The sequence below is a fragment of the Nicotiana tabacum genome, chromosome 10, assembly GCF_000715075.1.
Source record: "Nicotiana tabacum cultivar K326 chromosome 10, ASM71507v2, whole genome shotgun sequence".
Lineage (NCBI taxonomy): Eukaryota > Viridiplantae > Streptophyta > Magnoliopsida > Solanales > Solanaceae > Nicotiana > Nicotiana tabacum.
In genome coordinates this window covers 91,222,112-91,239,004 of record NC_134089.1, presented here as the reverse complement: position 1 = coordinate 91,239,004, position 16,893 = coordinate 91,222,112, and the positions used below count along the sequence as shown (strand labels likewise).

At 36.8% G+C, this 16,893-nt stretch overlaps 1 protein-coding gene across 2 annotated transcripts; it reads left to right on the top strand.

The window, feature by feature from the left end:
* Nucleotides 1–10,613: 10,613 nt before the first annotated feature.
* Nucleotides 10,614–16,387, top strand: LOC107807308 (putative WRKY transcription factor 20). 2 transcript variants are annotated; one of them, XM_075223122.1, is made up of 6 exons: nt 10,614–10,904; nt 12,053–12,244; nt 13,832–14,351; nt 14,459–14,627; nt 14,699–14,854; nt 15,460–16,387. In XM_075223122.1, the coding sequence occupies exons 1-6, from the start codon at nt 10,650–10,652 to the stop codon at nt 15,935–15,937; spliced, it is 1,770 nt and encodes a 589-aa protein (XP_075079223.1). In that variant the 5' UTR covers nt 10,614–10,649; the 3' UTR covers nt 15,938–16,387. The 2 variants fall into 2 exon arrangements, with proteins under 2 accessions (XP_075079223.1, XP_075079224.1); XM_075223123.1 differs by lacking the exon at nt 10,614–10,904 and adding an exon at nt 11,511–11,670.
* Nucleotides 16,388–16,893: the final 506 nt, after the last annotated feature.

The window sequence follows — 16,893 nt, the reverse complement described above, 5'->3', positions numbered from 1 at the left end:
TTGTGTCTTCTAGAATAAACTTGAGAATATATAATTTTCCAATATTTTTTAGTTAACTCTTAAATCTTCAAAGGTTGTATGTCCTTGTTGAAACAAAAAAGAAAGTATGATAACTTATGAAATTGAAGTAATTGTTATAAAATATAACCCAAAATAACAATATAGAACAAGCAAAAACAAACTAAGAGATATAGAGAGAAAGAGAGGAAGAGAGATTCTTATTTCTTCTTCAATTATGTGTATTTTCCTATCTATTACAAGGCCTTTATATAGGCATAAAAAGTGAAGAAAATATGTCATGGAATATGTCGTTGAACATACAAAATATGTCATTGAATATGTCATTAAGCATTTGAGATGAAGATCATGGAAGAAGAGTAAACATCCACCATAATGTGATATTTATCATAACACTCCCCCTTGGATATCCAAAAATAATGTGCCTCGTTAAAACCTTACTAGAAAAAAACCCTATGGGAAAAAAAATTCTAGTGAAGGAAAAAGAGTACACATGATTAGAAATACGCCCTTTTATTGCCTCGTTAAAAATCTTGCAAGGACAACTCAGTGGGACAAAACCTTGTAAGGGAAAAAGAGTACAACGCGTATTAACTCCCCCTGATGAGAGCATCAACTCACATCCTTGAGCCTTCGCATCCCAATTTTGTACACCAGTTTCTTAAAGGTTGATGTTGGTAGAGATTTGGTGAACAAATCAGCCATATTATCACTTGAACGAATTTGTTGCACATTGATATCACCATTCTTTTGAAGATCATGTGTAAAAAATAAATTTGGGAAAATGTGTTTTGTCCTATCTCCTTTTATGAATCCTCCCTTCAATTGGGCTATGCATGCTGCATTGTCTTCATACAAAATTGTGGGTAGTTTTTCACACTTCAAACCACATTTGTCTCGGATAAGATGTATTATATACCTCAACCAAATACATTCTCGACTTGCTTCATGAATAACAATTATCTCAGCATGATTAGAAGAAGTAGCCACGATTGATTGCTTAGTCGATCGCCCAGATATGGTAGTGCCGCCACATGTAAACACATAACCTGTTTGAGATCGAGCCTTATGCGGGTCAGATAAATACCCAGCATCGGCATAACCAACAAGATCGGGATTGCAATCATTGCTATAAAATAAGCCCATATCAGTAGTCCCTTTTAGATATCGTAATATGTGTTTGATCCCATTCTAGTGTTTCCTTGTAGGAGCAGAGCTATATCTTGCTAAGACATTAACCGAAAAAGTTATGTCAGGCCTTGTTGTGTTAGCAAGATATATTAGTGCACCAATTACACTAAGATATGGTACTTCAGGACTAAGAAGCTCTTCATTCTTTTCTTGAGGTCGAAATGGGTCCTTATTCACATCAAGTGATCGAACAATCATCGGAGCACTTAATGGATGTGCTCCATCCATGTAAAACCGTTTCAATACCTTTTTAATGTAGGCAGATTGATGAACAAAAATCCCATTTGTCAAATGTTCAATTTGCAAACCGAGACATAATTTTGTCTTTCCGAGATCTTTCATCTCGAATTCCTTCTTTAAATAATCAATTGCCTTTTGGAGTTCTGTAGGAGTTCCAATAAGGTTTATGTCATCGACATATACGGGAAGTACAACAAATTCCGATGTTGTTTTCTTTATAAAAACACATGGACAAATGGCATCATTTATATAACCCTCATTTAATAAATACTCACTAAGACGGTTATACCACATTCTTCCTGATTGCTTTAGACCATACAAAGATCTTTGCAATTTGATTGAAAATATTTCCCGGTGTAAGCACGTGATTTTTGCTTCACGGACAGTCACTCCAAAAGAAAAATAGTGACAAAGGACCTCGCTGTACAATTTTCAATTTTCCGTAACGTGTGCTGCTAGTCATGTGTGGTTCTGTCCATTTTTGCTATTTTTTCATTGTTAAACAAAATACGAAATGTGTATGTCATGGTAATTAGACCATAATTCGTTCAGTAAAAGAAAATTCACAAAAAATATTCTAGGGTGCGATTTAATCTATTTAAATATCTTGATAATTATGTTAGGTGTTAAATTAATGTTTGCTTGAACTTTATTTTATTTTTTAGTTTTAAAAATTAGAAAAAAAAAGAAAAATAAAGGAGAAGAAAAGAATGAAGAAAACGGTTTGGGCCAAGAAAATAAACCAAAAATAGGCCCAAACCAATTCGAGCCGACCCAGTCCAAACCAGGCCTCAGGCAAACCCCCCCCCCCCCCCCCAAACGACGCCGTATAAAGACGTTTGATCTGAGCCGTCCGTCCAGGCCGATCTAACGACTCAGGACCTCTTTCAGCAACCCGTTTTCAAACCCGACCCAATAACCGGTCTGACCCAACCCCTCACTTAAACCAAACGACCCCGTTTAACTACCAAACGACCCCGTCTCATTTCTCACCATCAGATCCAAGCCGTTGAGATCATCTGATCTAACGGCTCAGATCCAATCCCCTACCCCGTATATAAACCCTCTATCACTCCCCACGCCCCCTATCCGAACCCCCCCTTTCCCTTTCATCGTCCCCAAGCTCAAACCTGAAACCCCAAACCCTAGCAAGCCGCCCTAGTTTCCCTTCCACCAGAACCCGGCGGCATGAACGCCGATGACCACCCCCTTCACACCCCTGAAGCATCCCACCACCCTGAACACGAATCCACTAACCTAGAACACATGTACCTGGGGAATCCAGCCGGTCTTGAAAGGGGTTTGAGGTTTAATGGATCTTAACCAAGGTGTTCTCATGTGATAACACCCTGGTTAAAATTTGTTTGGCCTCAAATGGTCAAAGCTAAGTCGGATTTGGGACAGTTTGGTTTAAACTTTTTTAGTAAGTTTTCCTGCTCTTTGTTTTAGTTTTGATTGAGTTGTCAACATGCTTTGTTGAGAGTATTTGTTATTGTCTGTTACTTTTTCTGTTTTCTTCCATCTCTAGCAAAGACCTTTTATTTGGTCGATTGATTTTCTATGTGTATGTTCTGAATGTACTCTGTGATATACATGTTCGTCGATTAGATTGATCGTCAAATAAGTTAACTTATATAGGTTCCCAGTGATTGACCAAAGTTGTCCGAAGCCCTTTAGGTCCCTGAACGTATTGTTTATATGAGCGACTGATTATTACTTGTTATAATTAGTATAGTCGACCTGATAAATGTCGTCGATTAACTTCCTACGATTGAATGTTCAAATGTCCTGATATGTACAACCTCACTTGACTGAATGAACCTGTATTGTGAAATGAATATTGGACATTATCTATGAATGTTAGTTTGTAACTACATTGTAAACAATTAAAAGAACCAGGCTGGGGCAGTACTGAAATCGAATGATCAAAGCCCAAAGTGCCCTGACGCTGCAATAGGCAGGGCAGTAATAATCAAGGTTAAACAGGGGTAATCTGGGGTTTGAAAAGGACAGAAAAGATTAGTTTAAATGAAGCTGACAAGTAGGGTACTAATTAAGATTAAACTAATGCCAATGGGGAACAAGACATAAGAGCATGGGAGTTTAAAATGAATACTAAAATGAGCCCATAACTCTTGATTAAAGAAAACCAGGCGTGGGGAGCAAATGGCTGGCATCAAAAGATGCTTAAGGATGGGTTTAATAGGTATGGGCAGACTGCAAGTTGCAGAAGGCAGGCAGCTTAGCTGCACTAGGTCGATTAGCTTATAAATAAGCTGTTTTAGGACATACAAAGGGGCTGGAATTTTTAGTCTTGGGACTGGAACTTTTAGTTTGAAGAGAGGTCTATTGAGTTTAAAGAAAACTGAAAAAAACATAAGGTAGTTTCCAAAAATATTGTAACCAAACACTATCTGAAAGTTGTATAAGAATTCATATTGGCCAAGCTGCCTTGGCCAAGTTCTGTTGTTTGCATTGACTGAGCTGTTTGTGGTTTGAACTGTTGGTGTTGCTGCATTGAATACCCTGTTACTGCTGTTTGTTTCATCACTCTTTCCCTGGGATTGCTCATTTGGTACTCGACTATCTGTTGGCTCTTTTTGTTCTGGGAAATATTGCTGGTTGTCTGTGGGCTGTGGAAAACACTTGGATTTTTGATTTGTTGCTGTGTTGTTGCTGTGTATCTGCTGTTGCTGTGTGTGCTACATACTGCCCAGCTGACCATTCCTTTCTTCTTTTCGTTCTCTATACCAGGTACACGACTGATACACTGCCAATGTAACTTGAAAGTTGAGCATGAATACAAAAGAAAGGAGTTGAAGTTATTTATTTTCATATGTAGCCTGTATATTGAACATTATATGGTGTATAATAGTTTACATTTTTGCCTGGATAGTAGAGGTAGTCCTCCTACATAATGAATGTCGATGTATGGCAACTTAATAGCATATTGTGTATATAGGCTGGTAGATAAAAGGATTGACAGTGTAGATAGGCTATACCTTAGACTTTAGCTATGTTTGTGATTAGTATATCCTTTAATGCATGTTAAGTATGAAACTATCCCTTGTTAGTTAATCTTATTTCCCTTGATAAGCTGCCTCGTTATAACTGGCAAACCATACCTTTTGGAACAAACAGCACAAGTCTACACTTCAACCTTACAAATATCAAGCCCAAATCGAATGAGCTAAACAGGCCTTCATCGGAAAAGCAGTGGCCCAGGTCCGGCCAATACTGTGTGGGCTGGGTTTGGGCCCATAGTGTCCATACGGCTGTCCATGTATGCGGTCGGGCTTCGGATTTTGCGAAAGCATTCGGGACTCCGCTATAAATACCTGCAAACATGCAACTAAGTAGGATCATTTCTTTCATTAGTAGAGACAAATGTAATAGAAAAATGTAGTCACTATAGGTTTATCCTTTAAAAATAAAAATAAGACGAGCCTCGTCAAATAAATTACACATCGCCGGGGCCCTCAATAAAATGCATAACCATTGACTAGACTTTGGATTTGGCCGTTTAATGAACCTTCACGGCCTCTTCCTAAAATAACAATACGTTAGTCTCTTTAGAATACGCCTTAATAAACCTTACCTTCTTAAACTCGGGTGCACATTTATGTGACCCAAATCCAAATCTCAACGGAGTCGAAATATGTCTCTAGTCACAGGCGCATTGATTGTGGTGTGGCCCGAGATGCATTTCCATGACGTTGCAAATTCTTTAAAAAAAAATAATGAATGAGACGAGCCTCGACAAACAAAAATGCACAAGCTGCGGGGTCCTCTAAATGTATATATTAAAATACTTAGAATTCGGAATAGGCCGTTTAGCGAATTTTACGGCCTTCCCAAAATAACAATACGCTAGTTGCTTTAGGCGTGCCTTAATAATTGATTTGCCTTAAACTCGGGTGCACATTGATGTGACCCAAATCCAAATCTCAACGGAGTCAAAGTGTGTCGACAACCACGGGTACATTGATTGTAACGTGGTTCGAGATACATTTTTATAACGTTGCAATTCTTGATAAAAATAACAGTAAATGATAAAAGCGGTTAAAAGATAAACTTGGCACATAAGTTCACATTTGTATAAAATCAGATAATCAAGCCAAATATAACAGTTGAGCGACCGTGCTAGAACCACGGAATTCGGGAATGCCTAACACCTTCTCCCGGGTTAACAGAATTCCTTATCCGAATTTCTGGTACGCAGACTGTAGTATGGAGTCATTCTTTTCCTCGATTCGGGATTAAAATTGGTGACTTGGGACACCCTAAATCTCCCAAGTGGCGACTCTGAAATAAATAAACCAATCCCGTTTCGATTGTCCTTTAATTGGAAAAACTCCCTTGCGCCCTCTCGGGTGCGGAAAAAGGAGGTGTGACACCCGGGACTTTGAATTCTGTGCGTTAGGCATTTTAAATCCCTCGGGAATTTTCATGTATATCTCATTATCAAGTGAGTCGTAAAGGTAGGCTGTAACTACATCTATTAAATGCATGTCAAGCTTTTCATGGACAGCAAAACTAATGAGATAACGGAATGTTATAGCATCCATAACAGGAGAATATGTCTTTTCATAATCGACACCAGGCCTTTGTGAAAATCCTTGTGCAACAAGGCGTGCCTTATATCTTTGTACCTCATTTTTCTCATTCCTTTTGCGTACAAAGACCAATTTATAGCCAACAGGCTTAACACCATTAGGTGTTTGGACTATAGGCCCAAAAACTTCACGTTTTGCAAGTGAACTTAACTCTAATTGGATTGCTTCTTGCCATTTTGGCCAATCAAGTCTTTGTCGACATTCTCCAACAGATTGAGGTTCAAGATCCTCACTTTCTTGCATAATTCTAGATGCAACATTATATGCAAAGATGTAACCCACCACTATATCCATTCGATTCAAATTTATCTCAATATCGATTGGATTTATTGATAGTTCCTTATTTTCTTGAATCTCAGGCTCATTGATTTCCTCATGAATCTCAGGATTGGTTAAATCGTGAATTTCATTATGAGACTCTTTCGTAGTGTCATCTTGATCATTTGTTTTCCTTTTTCTAGGATTTCGATCCTTAGAACTAAATGGTCTGCCACGTTTTAGGCGTGCTTTTAACTCATTAGCTATGACAGTAGAAGATTGTCCAATAGGGACATCAATACGGATTGGAACATTCTCTGTAGGGATATGTGATTTTGTTATCCTTTTTAGATTCGTAAATGCATCTGGCATTTAATTTGCTATTTTCTGCAAATGGATAATCTTTTGCACCTCTGTGTCACAAATAGAGGCATGTGGATCAAGATGAGACAATGATGTATTTTTCCACAAAGTTTCACGTTTGGTTTCACTAATTTCTCTCCCTAATTTTGGAAAAAATGCCTCATCGAATCGACAATCTGCAAAACGAGCAGTGAACAAATCTCCCGTTAATGTTTTAAGGTAACGAATAATGGAGGGCGATTCAAACCCAACATATATTCCTAACCTTCTTTGGGGACCCATCTTGGTGCGATATGGGGGTGTTACAGGCACATATACAGCGCATCTAAAAATTCTTAGATGAGATATATTAGGTTCATGACCCAAAACTAATTGCAACGGGAAATATTTGTGATAATTTGTTGGTCTGAGACGATATAGCATTGCTGCATGCAAAATGGCGTGACCCCAAACAGAAGTGGGAAACTTCGTTTTCATGAGTAACGGTCTTGCTATCAATTGCAGACGTTTAATTAAAGACTTTGCAAGGCCATTTTGAGTGGGAACATGAGCTACAGGATGTTCCACTTTTATCCCAATTGATAAGCAATAATCATTAAATGCTTGGGATAAAAACTCAGCAGCATTATCAAGTCTAATAGACTTAATTGGATTGTCGGAAAATTGTGTCCGTAATCGGATTATTTGTGCCATTAATTTTGCAAACGCGAGGTTGCGAGATGACAATAGGCATACATGAGACCATCTAGAAGATGCATCTATTAAGACCATAAAATATCTAAACGACCCACTAGGTGGGTGAATAGGTCCACAAATGTCCCCTTGTATACGTTCTAAAAATGCAGGGGACTCAATCCCAACCTTTGTTGGTGATGGTCTTATAATTAACTTGCCTTGATAACAAGAAGTGCAAGAAAATTCATTATTTAAAAGAATTTTCAAATTCTTTAATGGATGCCCATTTGAGTTTTCTATGATTCGTCTCATCATAATTGATCCGGATGACCCAATCGATCATGCCAAAGTACAAAAGAATTGGAAGCAGTAACCTTTTGGTTTAAGGTAGAATGTGCCTCAATTGCACTAATTTTTGTCCAATACAGGCCACAAGATAAAGATGGGAACTTCTCAATAATTCTTTTTTGTCCAGAGACATTCTTGGTAACGATGAGATATTCCATATTATTCTCATATATTGTCTCAATATGAAATCCATTTCTGCGGATATCTTTAAAACTCAACAAGTTCCTCTTAGACTTGGAGGAGAACATTGCATTCTCTATGATAATTATTGTTCCCATAGGCAGAGTTATAGTAGCTCTTCCAGAGCCTTCAATTAGATTACTACTACCAGAAATTGTAGTAATATCTGCCTTACACATACTTAAATGAGAGAAATATTTCTTCTCTTTGAATATTGTATGTGTCGTACATGAATCAATTAAGCAAATATTTTTACAATTGAACTTTGATCCAAGTTTGCTTTGAAAGATATCCATATTTGCTTCCCGTAGTTTGACATACAAAAGAAGTATATGAATAAATATTAGTATTTTTAGAGAAAAATGGAAAAGAAATAAAGTTAAACCAATAATTGAATATAAGCCTTTAATGCATTTTCTGGCAAATTCTAATTATTATACAAATAATTACGCAAAAAAATAATACAAGTACACATATGACTAATACAACTACAACAAATTTATTTACATGTATAAACTATTTGCATTTTCCTACACATTGTATGAAAAATAATTGATCCGTGTAAGAAAAGAACATACTCATAAAAAAAATTGAGGGTGAAGTAACAAAAGTTGTTCCAGGGTGCTTGTAAACCTTTTCTTAAAGGGAATTAAAGCAACGTAAAGGAAAGTTAAAATTGTTAAAAGATCACTGAGACTAGAATACTAACTAATAGGATATTACTCCTTGTTTGTGAAATTTATAAAATTTCGGAAATAAAAATATTCTTAAGAACTACATAAGAAGAATTATAAAGTACAATAAAAATTACGAGATATTTATTCATTACATACTACGAGTAGGAAAGCATAAAAATTAAATTGCTCAATCATCTCTAACCACAGATCCATCACCGATCAAGTGGTTTATTTTTTCATCAGGCTGCTCAAAAAAATCTACCACATCCAAGTGGGTGATGTCAAATTCATTGTCATAGACAAGATTGGCTTCAGGGCCTTTATTCTTCAGAGATGCTTGATAAAGCTCAACCAAATATTTTGGTATGCGATAAATTTTTGCCCAATGCCCTTTTCTACCGCAACGATAGCATTTAGTTTCTAAACCCTCTGCGTTTCGCTTCTCATCTTTCCCTTTTCATTTTTGGAAGTTATTTTTCGGTGGAGGATGATTAACACCAGGAAATTTTCTTCCTTGGATATGGCCACGACCACGAATATGACCACGACCCTTTCCACGATTAGCATAATGGGAATACACCTCATCTTCTTTAGGCAATGGTGTAGACCCAGTGGGTCGATTTTTGTGATTTCTCATAAGCAATTCATTGTTTCGTTCAGCCACAAGTAGAAGAGAAATCAACTGAGAGTACTTTGTGAAGCCTTTCTCTCGGTATTGCTGTTGCAAGACCATATTGGAGGCATGAAACGTTGTAAACGTTTTTTCAAGCATATCATAGTCACTGATATTATCTCCACAGAGTTTCAATTTAGAAGTAATTCTAAACATAGCAGAATTATATTCAGAAACAGACTTAAAGTCTTGGAGCCTAAGATGAGCCCAATCATATCGTGCTTGTGGAAGAGTGACCAACTTTAAGTTGTCATATCTTTCCTTTAAACCATTCCACAAAACAAGTGGATCTTTCACTGTGAGATATTCAATTTTCAACTCTTCATCAAGGTGATGGCGCAAGAAAATCAAGGCCTTAGCACAGTCTTGGGTAGATGCTTTATCTTTATCTTTAACGGCGTCTCCAAGACCCATTGCATCTAAATGGATTTCAACATTCAATACTCATGTCATATAGTTCTTGCCCGAAATTTCAAGGGCAACGAACTTTCTTTTCATAATATCAGACATAATTTAAAAAATACAAATTTGAGAAAAATTATACCTTAATTTTCTCAAAGATCTTCTTGAGATGGTAGAGCCTCGTGCTGATAACGTGTTATAAAATATAACCCAAAATAACAATATAGAACAAGCAAAAACAAACTAAGAGATATAGAGAGAAAGAGAGGAAGAGAGATTCTTATTTCTTCTTCAATTATGTGTATTTTCCTATCTATTACAAGGCCTTTATATAGGCATAAAAGTGAAGAAAATATATCATGGAATATGTTATTGAACATACAAAATATGTCATTGAATATGTTATTAAGCATTTGAGATGAAGATCATGGAAGAAGAGTAGACATCCACCATAATGTGATATTTATCATAACAGTAATAAAATTATAAAATTGGAAGAAATATTAATTGAATATAGTAATTGAGATGCATGATTAAAAACTTCTATAGGGTAGAACTCTTCCTTTTTGAGTAAGTGGCTAAATAGAATCAATAATAATCATTTCCAAGAATTCTTTTTTTTATATATATATTTTTATTTTTGTAATTCAAATATAATTTTCACTATAAGAATATAATAATTTATTAAGATAGATTACACGACTAGTGACTTTATAATTGGGAATTTGGAATTGGCTTTTATGGAGGGTCATTATTGGAAGAAGAGTAGTTGGATGGGGACAAAGCAATAAAATCCAAATCCCAAGTCCACTTGGCGTCGAACCGTCTTTCATCACTGACAATATTAAAGTAAGTACGCAAACAATCCACCCTGCTTCAAAGTTACCAAATTACCCTCATACTTAAAACCCAAACTACCCCTGCCCGCTGCCCCTGGTCACCCTGTTGAGTCACACTCCTTTTGATTGTGTCTTCTCCTACGCACCAAAATCCTCTTCTGAATCGTCAATGGAAAACTCTCACTCAAAGTCCCACTCTCGCTCTCAGCAGCAGCACTCTTCTTCCGAGCAACTCAGAGATGGAATCTCCGCCGTAACTGACGGCGGTATCAGCTCTGGCGCCGCCGGATCCAATGGCGGTGCTAAATACAAGCTCATGACTCCTGCTAAGCTCCCGATCTCTAGGTCCACGTGTATCACCATCCCTCCCGGTCTCAGTCCTTCCTCCTTCCTCGAATCTCCTGTTCTTCTCTCTAACATCAAAGTGAGTAATTTTACAGTTTGTTTTGCTAAAATGTTCCACGCAATTGAAGAAATGTGAATAATTTTTGTGAAGTTAGTTAGGGCACGTGCTTTTTTTTTTTTTAATCGGAGCAACATTGGACTGAATCATAGTATATCGAGAGGAAGTAGGGAGATTGTGACACTAATTAGCTGTTGTTTTTATGGATTGATAAGAAAACGAAGGACAAGCGAAAAGGAAAAAAATTAGGGAATCTTAACCACTATTAAGATAATCTTAATTAGTTTAACTGTTGTTAAGAGTAAGGTGTATAGTTGTGCTGTCTTCAATTGAGTGAAATGCAAACTACTCCTTTTACTAATATTTTTTTTTGCCTTCTTTAACGTTGTGCTTTCCTTACGTCATAATATACTCTCAGGTGGAGGATTTGAGGAATTATTATGATGTGATGGTTGCTTTGTTAAAGTACGGTTTGAATTATTGATTAGATATTTGGTTCTTTTCATAGGCATTGCAACTTGTTCCTTTGATTCTTTTTTCCATCTGAGTGCTCATTTTAGAATATAATATTTATCTATAAATATAACTATGCTTTTCTGTGTTAATTGCAACCGTCTGTTCTGATGCTTGCCTGAAGGGATTTACTATATTGGTGCAATATATTGCTTTTTAAATAGAATCGTGCTTCTGCTTTTACCATAATATATATTCTTTGTTCTTCTGCCTGGAAAAGCTCAGTTAGGCCTCAGTGTTGTTTTTTCACATAATGAATCTTCCTTTTTGCAAGGTGCTCAGCTTTTCCACTATGTTGTTCCCTGGGGAAAGATGATGTTTATTTTATGCATGTTCTGTCCTGATTGTGGCATCAGTAAAGTCCCCTAAATTTGTCTTATTCGGGCATAAATGCTAATGTTCTGAGTTCAGTGGCTGTTGCATATCAGTAACCATTTTCACTACTATAAGTAGCATTGATCTGCCTCCACTCAAATGAAAAAATTAGCCAGAAAGTGACGTGAAAAGAAAAAATTTCTGTAACAAAGAAGCAGAAAATTGAGAAAGTAACATTAAATAATATGTATCGCGTCTGTCTATGCGTAAATGCAATTTCCCCTTGTAAAAGAAAATTGTGATCAATAACTTAGTCTATTTCATTTACCTTTAACCTGCAGGCTGAGCCGTCTCCAACTACAGGTTCCTTCTCCAAGCTTCAAGCAGTGCAAGGCTCTGGTGGGAACGCTGCATTCTTATTGACAAGAGGTTATTCCAGTGGCAATACATACAGTGAAAGAAAATCCAGCTGCTTTGAGTTCAAATTTGCTGGTGGATCCAGTTCTACATCAGGATTAGTTGCGGAACATATGGTAATGCTCTGTTGAAATATTATCAATGTTGGATTAGAAAGAGAGAACAAAACAAAAAGATGATTAGTTGTTTTTTTGTTTTCTCCCCCCCCCCCCCCCCAAACAACGGGCTTTTCTGTATTAGCAGTAAGTCTTCTTTGACAACTGACATATGCTTGATTTAGGGAAATTGAAAATTTAACTCTTATGTTCTTGGAATTCTCTCTTTCTCAAGTTATGGTGTCTATTTGCCCTTAATGCCAATTGTGTAGGTTTTCGATGGTGTTGTAACATGCTATAAGGATGTACGCTTTTATTGATTTGCTAAGGTAGGTGTGTTTCAATATCGTAGAGACTCATGTTTCTTGAAGGGCAACACTCCACTCCTTTTCAAACAAGTAGAGCAATAGTAATTTGGTTATGTCTGTAAGTTGACAGCAGCATGAGCAGTAGTTGAGTATGTTCATGCATAATAAGGAATGAATTGTTCAACAGGTGATGTGACCGTCATTTATTTTGCATTGTTAATGATCCTGCTTCCCTGTTTGATGATGTGACACATTACTATAATGACATGATATTGCATTTACGTATTCCAAGAATTGGAAGTCATTAAACAAATAAAAATTATAAAAATCATTTAATTTGTAGGGTATGTCCAATAACTAACTTATCTATTCTTCTGCCACCATTAAATTCAATTTAGTATGTACGTTATACTTAACAATGTGTTAGTCAAAGTAATTTTGTTAAACTTTTAGCAAATCAACATGTAGTATCTGTATCACACAATTTCCATAAGCAGGGAAATGACTGCTTTTTCTTGTGCTATTTGCTCAAAGTCCTTTTATTTAACTGAATTTGGTTTTAAAAGAAAAAAGATACTTTAATTAAATTAAAGATGAAGATTGAGCTATTGATAAATGAAATAACGGATTGTAGCTGTCATAAAAGAAATTCATTTCTTACAAGAAAATTATGATACTTGTTTTGCACTATGAACTGCTTTCTATATCTGTTACTGTTTTCTTCCTCTTCCTTTTTGTTTTGTTTTGCATGGTGGGTGGGTGGATGGGCTTGATGATATGCTTCCTTTATTTACCGACACTTTTGTTATTACAGCCTCTCTGCCCTTCCAGGGGTAGGGGTAAGGCTGCATACATCTTACCCTCCCCAGACCCCTCTTGTAGGAAACTACTGGGTTTGTTGTTGTTTTATTATTACAGATTTATTCTTTTGTTCTTTTCTGATATTATTGTCTCGTCTATTGAGCCGAGGAGCCGAGGGTTTCCCGGAAACAGCCTCCCTAACCCCGGGTAGGGGTAAGGTCTGCGTACACTCTACCCTCCCCAGACCCCACTAGTGGGATTCTACTGGGTTGTTGATGTTGTATTTCTGTGTTCATCTTGAAGGTTTTAGCAGAGGATGCAAGTACCTCGCACGCCTTTTTTCTTTAAAAATCAGTATGTGAATTTATTTCTTGACCCAAAAAAAAAAAAAACAAATTTTTTTCTGTTTGTTTATTGAGTACCTTATTTTCACAAAAAGAATTTACTTGTAGAATCTGGTTGTTAGTTCCTACATTCCTAACACACTTCTCTAATCAAGATTTCTACAGGTTTGAACCAACAACAAAATGAGCCATTAAAAGAAGTTCAAGACCAAAGTCATCCACAATTGGTAGCAACTTCATCTCTAGCTAAGCACGAGATGGCATCATCAAAAGAACTGAGTTTATCTGCACCTATAAATGTTGATGATTCTTCAAAAGAAGAGAGTCTATCTGCACCTATTAATGTTGATGCCATGAATATGAGAGGTCAATCTAATACAAGCATGCAAGTTTCACTTGCTGATCATAAAGATGTATCATCAGTAACTGCTGAGAGATCATCAGATGATGGGTATAACTGGCGAAAGTATGGCCAGAAACTTGTAAAAGGAAGTGAATTTCCAAGGAGCTATTACAAATGTACATACCCAAACTGTGAAGTGAAAAAGATATTTGAGCGATCACCTGAAGGACAAATAACAGAGATCGTTTATAAAGGTTCTCATGATCATCCTAAACCCCAACTGAGCCGTCGATTTACTCCTGGTGCTCTCATGTCCATCCAAGAAGATAAATGTGAGAAAGTAGCTCTTTTAGTATTGTTTCCCTCTCGATGAGCATAAAGTGGTAATTTTGAAAAAAAAAACTTAATTTTATTCTGAGTCAATCTTATCAATTCTCAGTCTTTGTTGAGGACAAGTTCAACGCCAATGCCCAGACCGGTAAAATTGAGCCCATTAGTACTCCCGTATCACCTCAGCAAGTGGATGCTGATGGTCCTGAAGGGGCAGTTTCACAGATGCAGGGCACTAATGATGATATGGATGAGGATGATCCATTTGTGAAAAGAAGGTAAAGCTAATGGAAAGCCTTCAATATATTCCTGCTAATAGATCTGATTAAATGGTTAAAACTTTAAGCAGGAAAATGGATGGTGCAGTGGATATAACACCAGTGATTAAGCCTATCCGTGAACCACGCGTTGTCGTTCAAACTGTCAGTGAAGTTGATATATTGGATGATGGGTACCGGTGGCGCAAGTATGGACAGAAGGTGGTCCGAGGCAATCCTAATCCTAGGTATGCAACACTTTATGGTTTGTAGTTACTTGAACATATGACCTTGTGTTACGTGAATGTCATGTACACAGACACTTAAATGTGGTATGCAACAAGTATTTGACAAAGGTCATTACTGGTTGTTGGTTAGTCTCTAGAGTAGTCATCTAAAACGATCAAGTATTTGGTGGGTGTGTAGTCTTAGAAAATATGATACTTGTGAAATCATGCCCTTCTCCTGATGAGAGGCAAAAGCCTAAAAGAGACAATAGGATCCTAAATCCATCAATATCCAAGATATTGCCGTTTTTGGGTGTTTAATAGGAATTAGAGACCACTTATCGTTAAATTTATCAAACATTCGCATGTATCAAGGTTTATCCAAACTAATCAACATACATTACAATTCTTATAAATCTCTCGTAAGCTTTTGTAACACGTCCATGCCTAGAGGGATGCTCTATGGTGGAATTCTATAGAAGCTATGGGTTTCCAACATTTTCTTTTCCCTTTTAACCTGCAAAGTCCATGCATTTCCAAAATTCTTAATTCACCTTTGAGTTTCTATTAATATTCTTTAATCATGAGTGGTCAATATATTTTCTCCTAACTTCCATGTCATGCAGGAGCTATTATAAGTGCACCAATGCTGGATGCCCTGTCAGGAAACACGTGGAGAGGGCTTCTCATGATCCCAAAGCTGTTATCACCACTTATGAAGGAAAACATAATCACGACGTACCTGCTGCAAGGTCTAATAACCATGAAATGGCAGGATCCACACTTGCAACTGGCGGCTCAAGGATCAGAGCAGAAGAGACTTACTCTATTAATCTGGATCTAGGTGTTGGTATTGGATATGGTGTGGAGAATGGGAACAATAGGCAACTTCACACCGTCCATAACCAAGTTCAAGTTTCACGTTCCGGTATGATGGTAGTGCAACCAGCTGCAATTGCGGCGCATTATGGTATTGTAAATGGTGGCATGAGCCGGTTTGGACCTATAGATAATCATGTTCAAGGACATGGTTTTGAGACTTTGCCTTTACAACCTTCTACTCAATTTCCTCAAAACTATGGAAAGATACTCTTGGGCCCATGATTGTTTCTACCTCCAAGTATAAGCTTAACAATAAGAAGCCACCATCTATTTTTTTCTTGAATATTGGTGGATTACAAAAGATATCTCTAGTTGAAGTATAGATACTTGCCCTCATACTTGTAGGACCCATCATGCTGTATTATACAACTGCTCAGAAAAATGTTGCACTTCCTTTGTACATATCAACAGTATATTAGGAAGTGAACAACAGTGGATGTCTGAGCAAATATCCACCTCCAATATCTTTATCCCCATGAATAGGCAAATTTTGATTGGGCTACTATGAGCACTTGAATCAATGGCATTTTCTAGGAATTATGTAATTCAATATGTTCTATTTACGGTAACTAGGAGGCAAGCACATGGCAAATGTATTTTTTGAAAAAAACTATTATGGCAAAGATAATATGAAAGTGCTATGAGAGACCTTCATCTCTTTTTCCTTTGATACACATCGTACACGTGATTGTTATCTATCATGCAAATGGTGATTGCAGAATCTCCTTTTACTGGTTTCCCCTATCGCTCTAGCATACACAACCATAGACGTGCGTTTTAAAGGCTGGCTATTTACGGGTTTAAATTATATACGCTAGCATTCTAAAAACTTTTTATGATATATCAGTGCAACTTAATCAGTTGTGTTCCATTGAGAATTTAACCCTATATCAGTCTGATTCGTCTCTAAAGAAAAAAAAAAAAGAAAGACCAGTTGTGTTATTATAGATGAACTTTACTGGGTAGTGTACAAAAAGTTATATACCGTCAGTTCAGAAAACTTAAAGGAAAGAAATATATAGCAAGATTGGTGTCCAGCCTAAGAATCTGTTATAATGATAAAAAGGTTTGAATAGGACGAAAGTGATTCATATAGTAATAACCTGCTATAGTTGGTTAAATTGAACTAATGGTGTAAAGAATCTTTATGCATATATATAACTTAAATCGGGTTTAAG

Coding starts and splice junctions, on each gene's coding strand:
- LOC107807308 (XM_075223122.1), top strand. CDS start 10,650: ATGGAAAACTCTCACTCAAAGTCCCACTCTCGCTCTCAGCAGCAGCAC. Junction 12,245..13,831: donor GATTAGTTGCGGAACATATG/GTAATGCTCTGT, acceptor TCTCTAATCAAG/ATTTCTACAGGTTTGAACCA. Junction 14,352..14,458: donor GTCCATCCAAGAAGATAAAT/GTGAGAAAGTAG, acceptor ATCAATTCTCAG/TCTTTGTTGAGGACAAGTTC.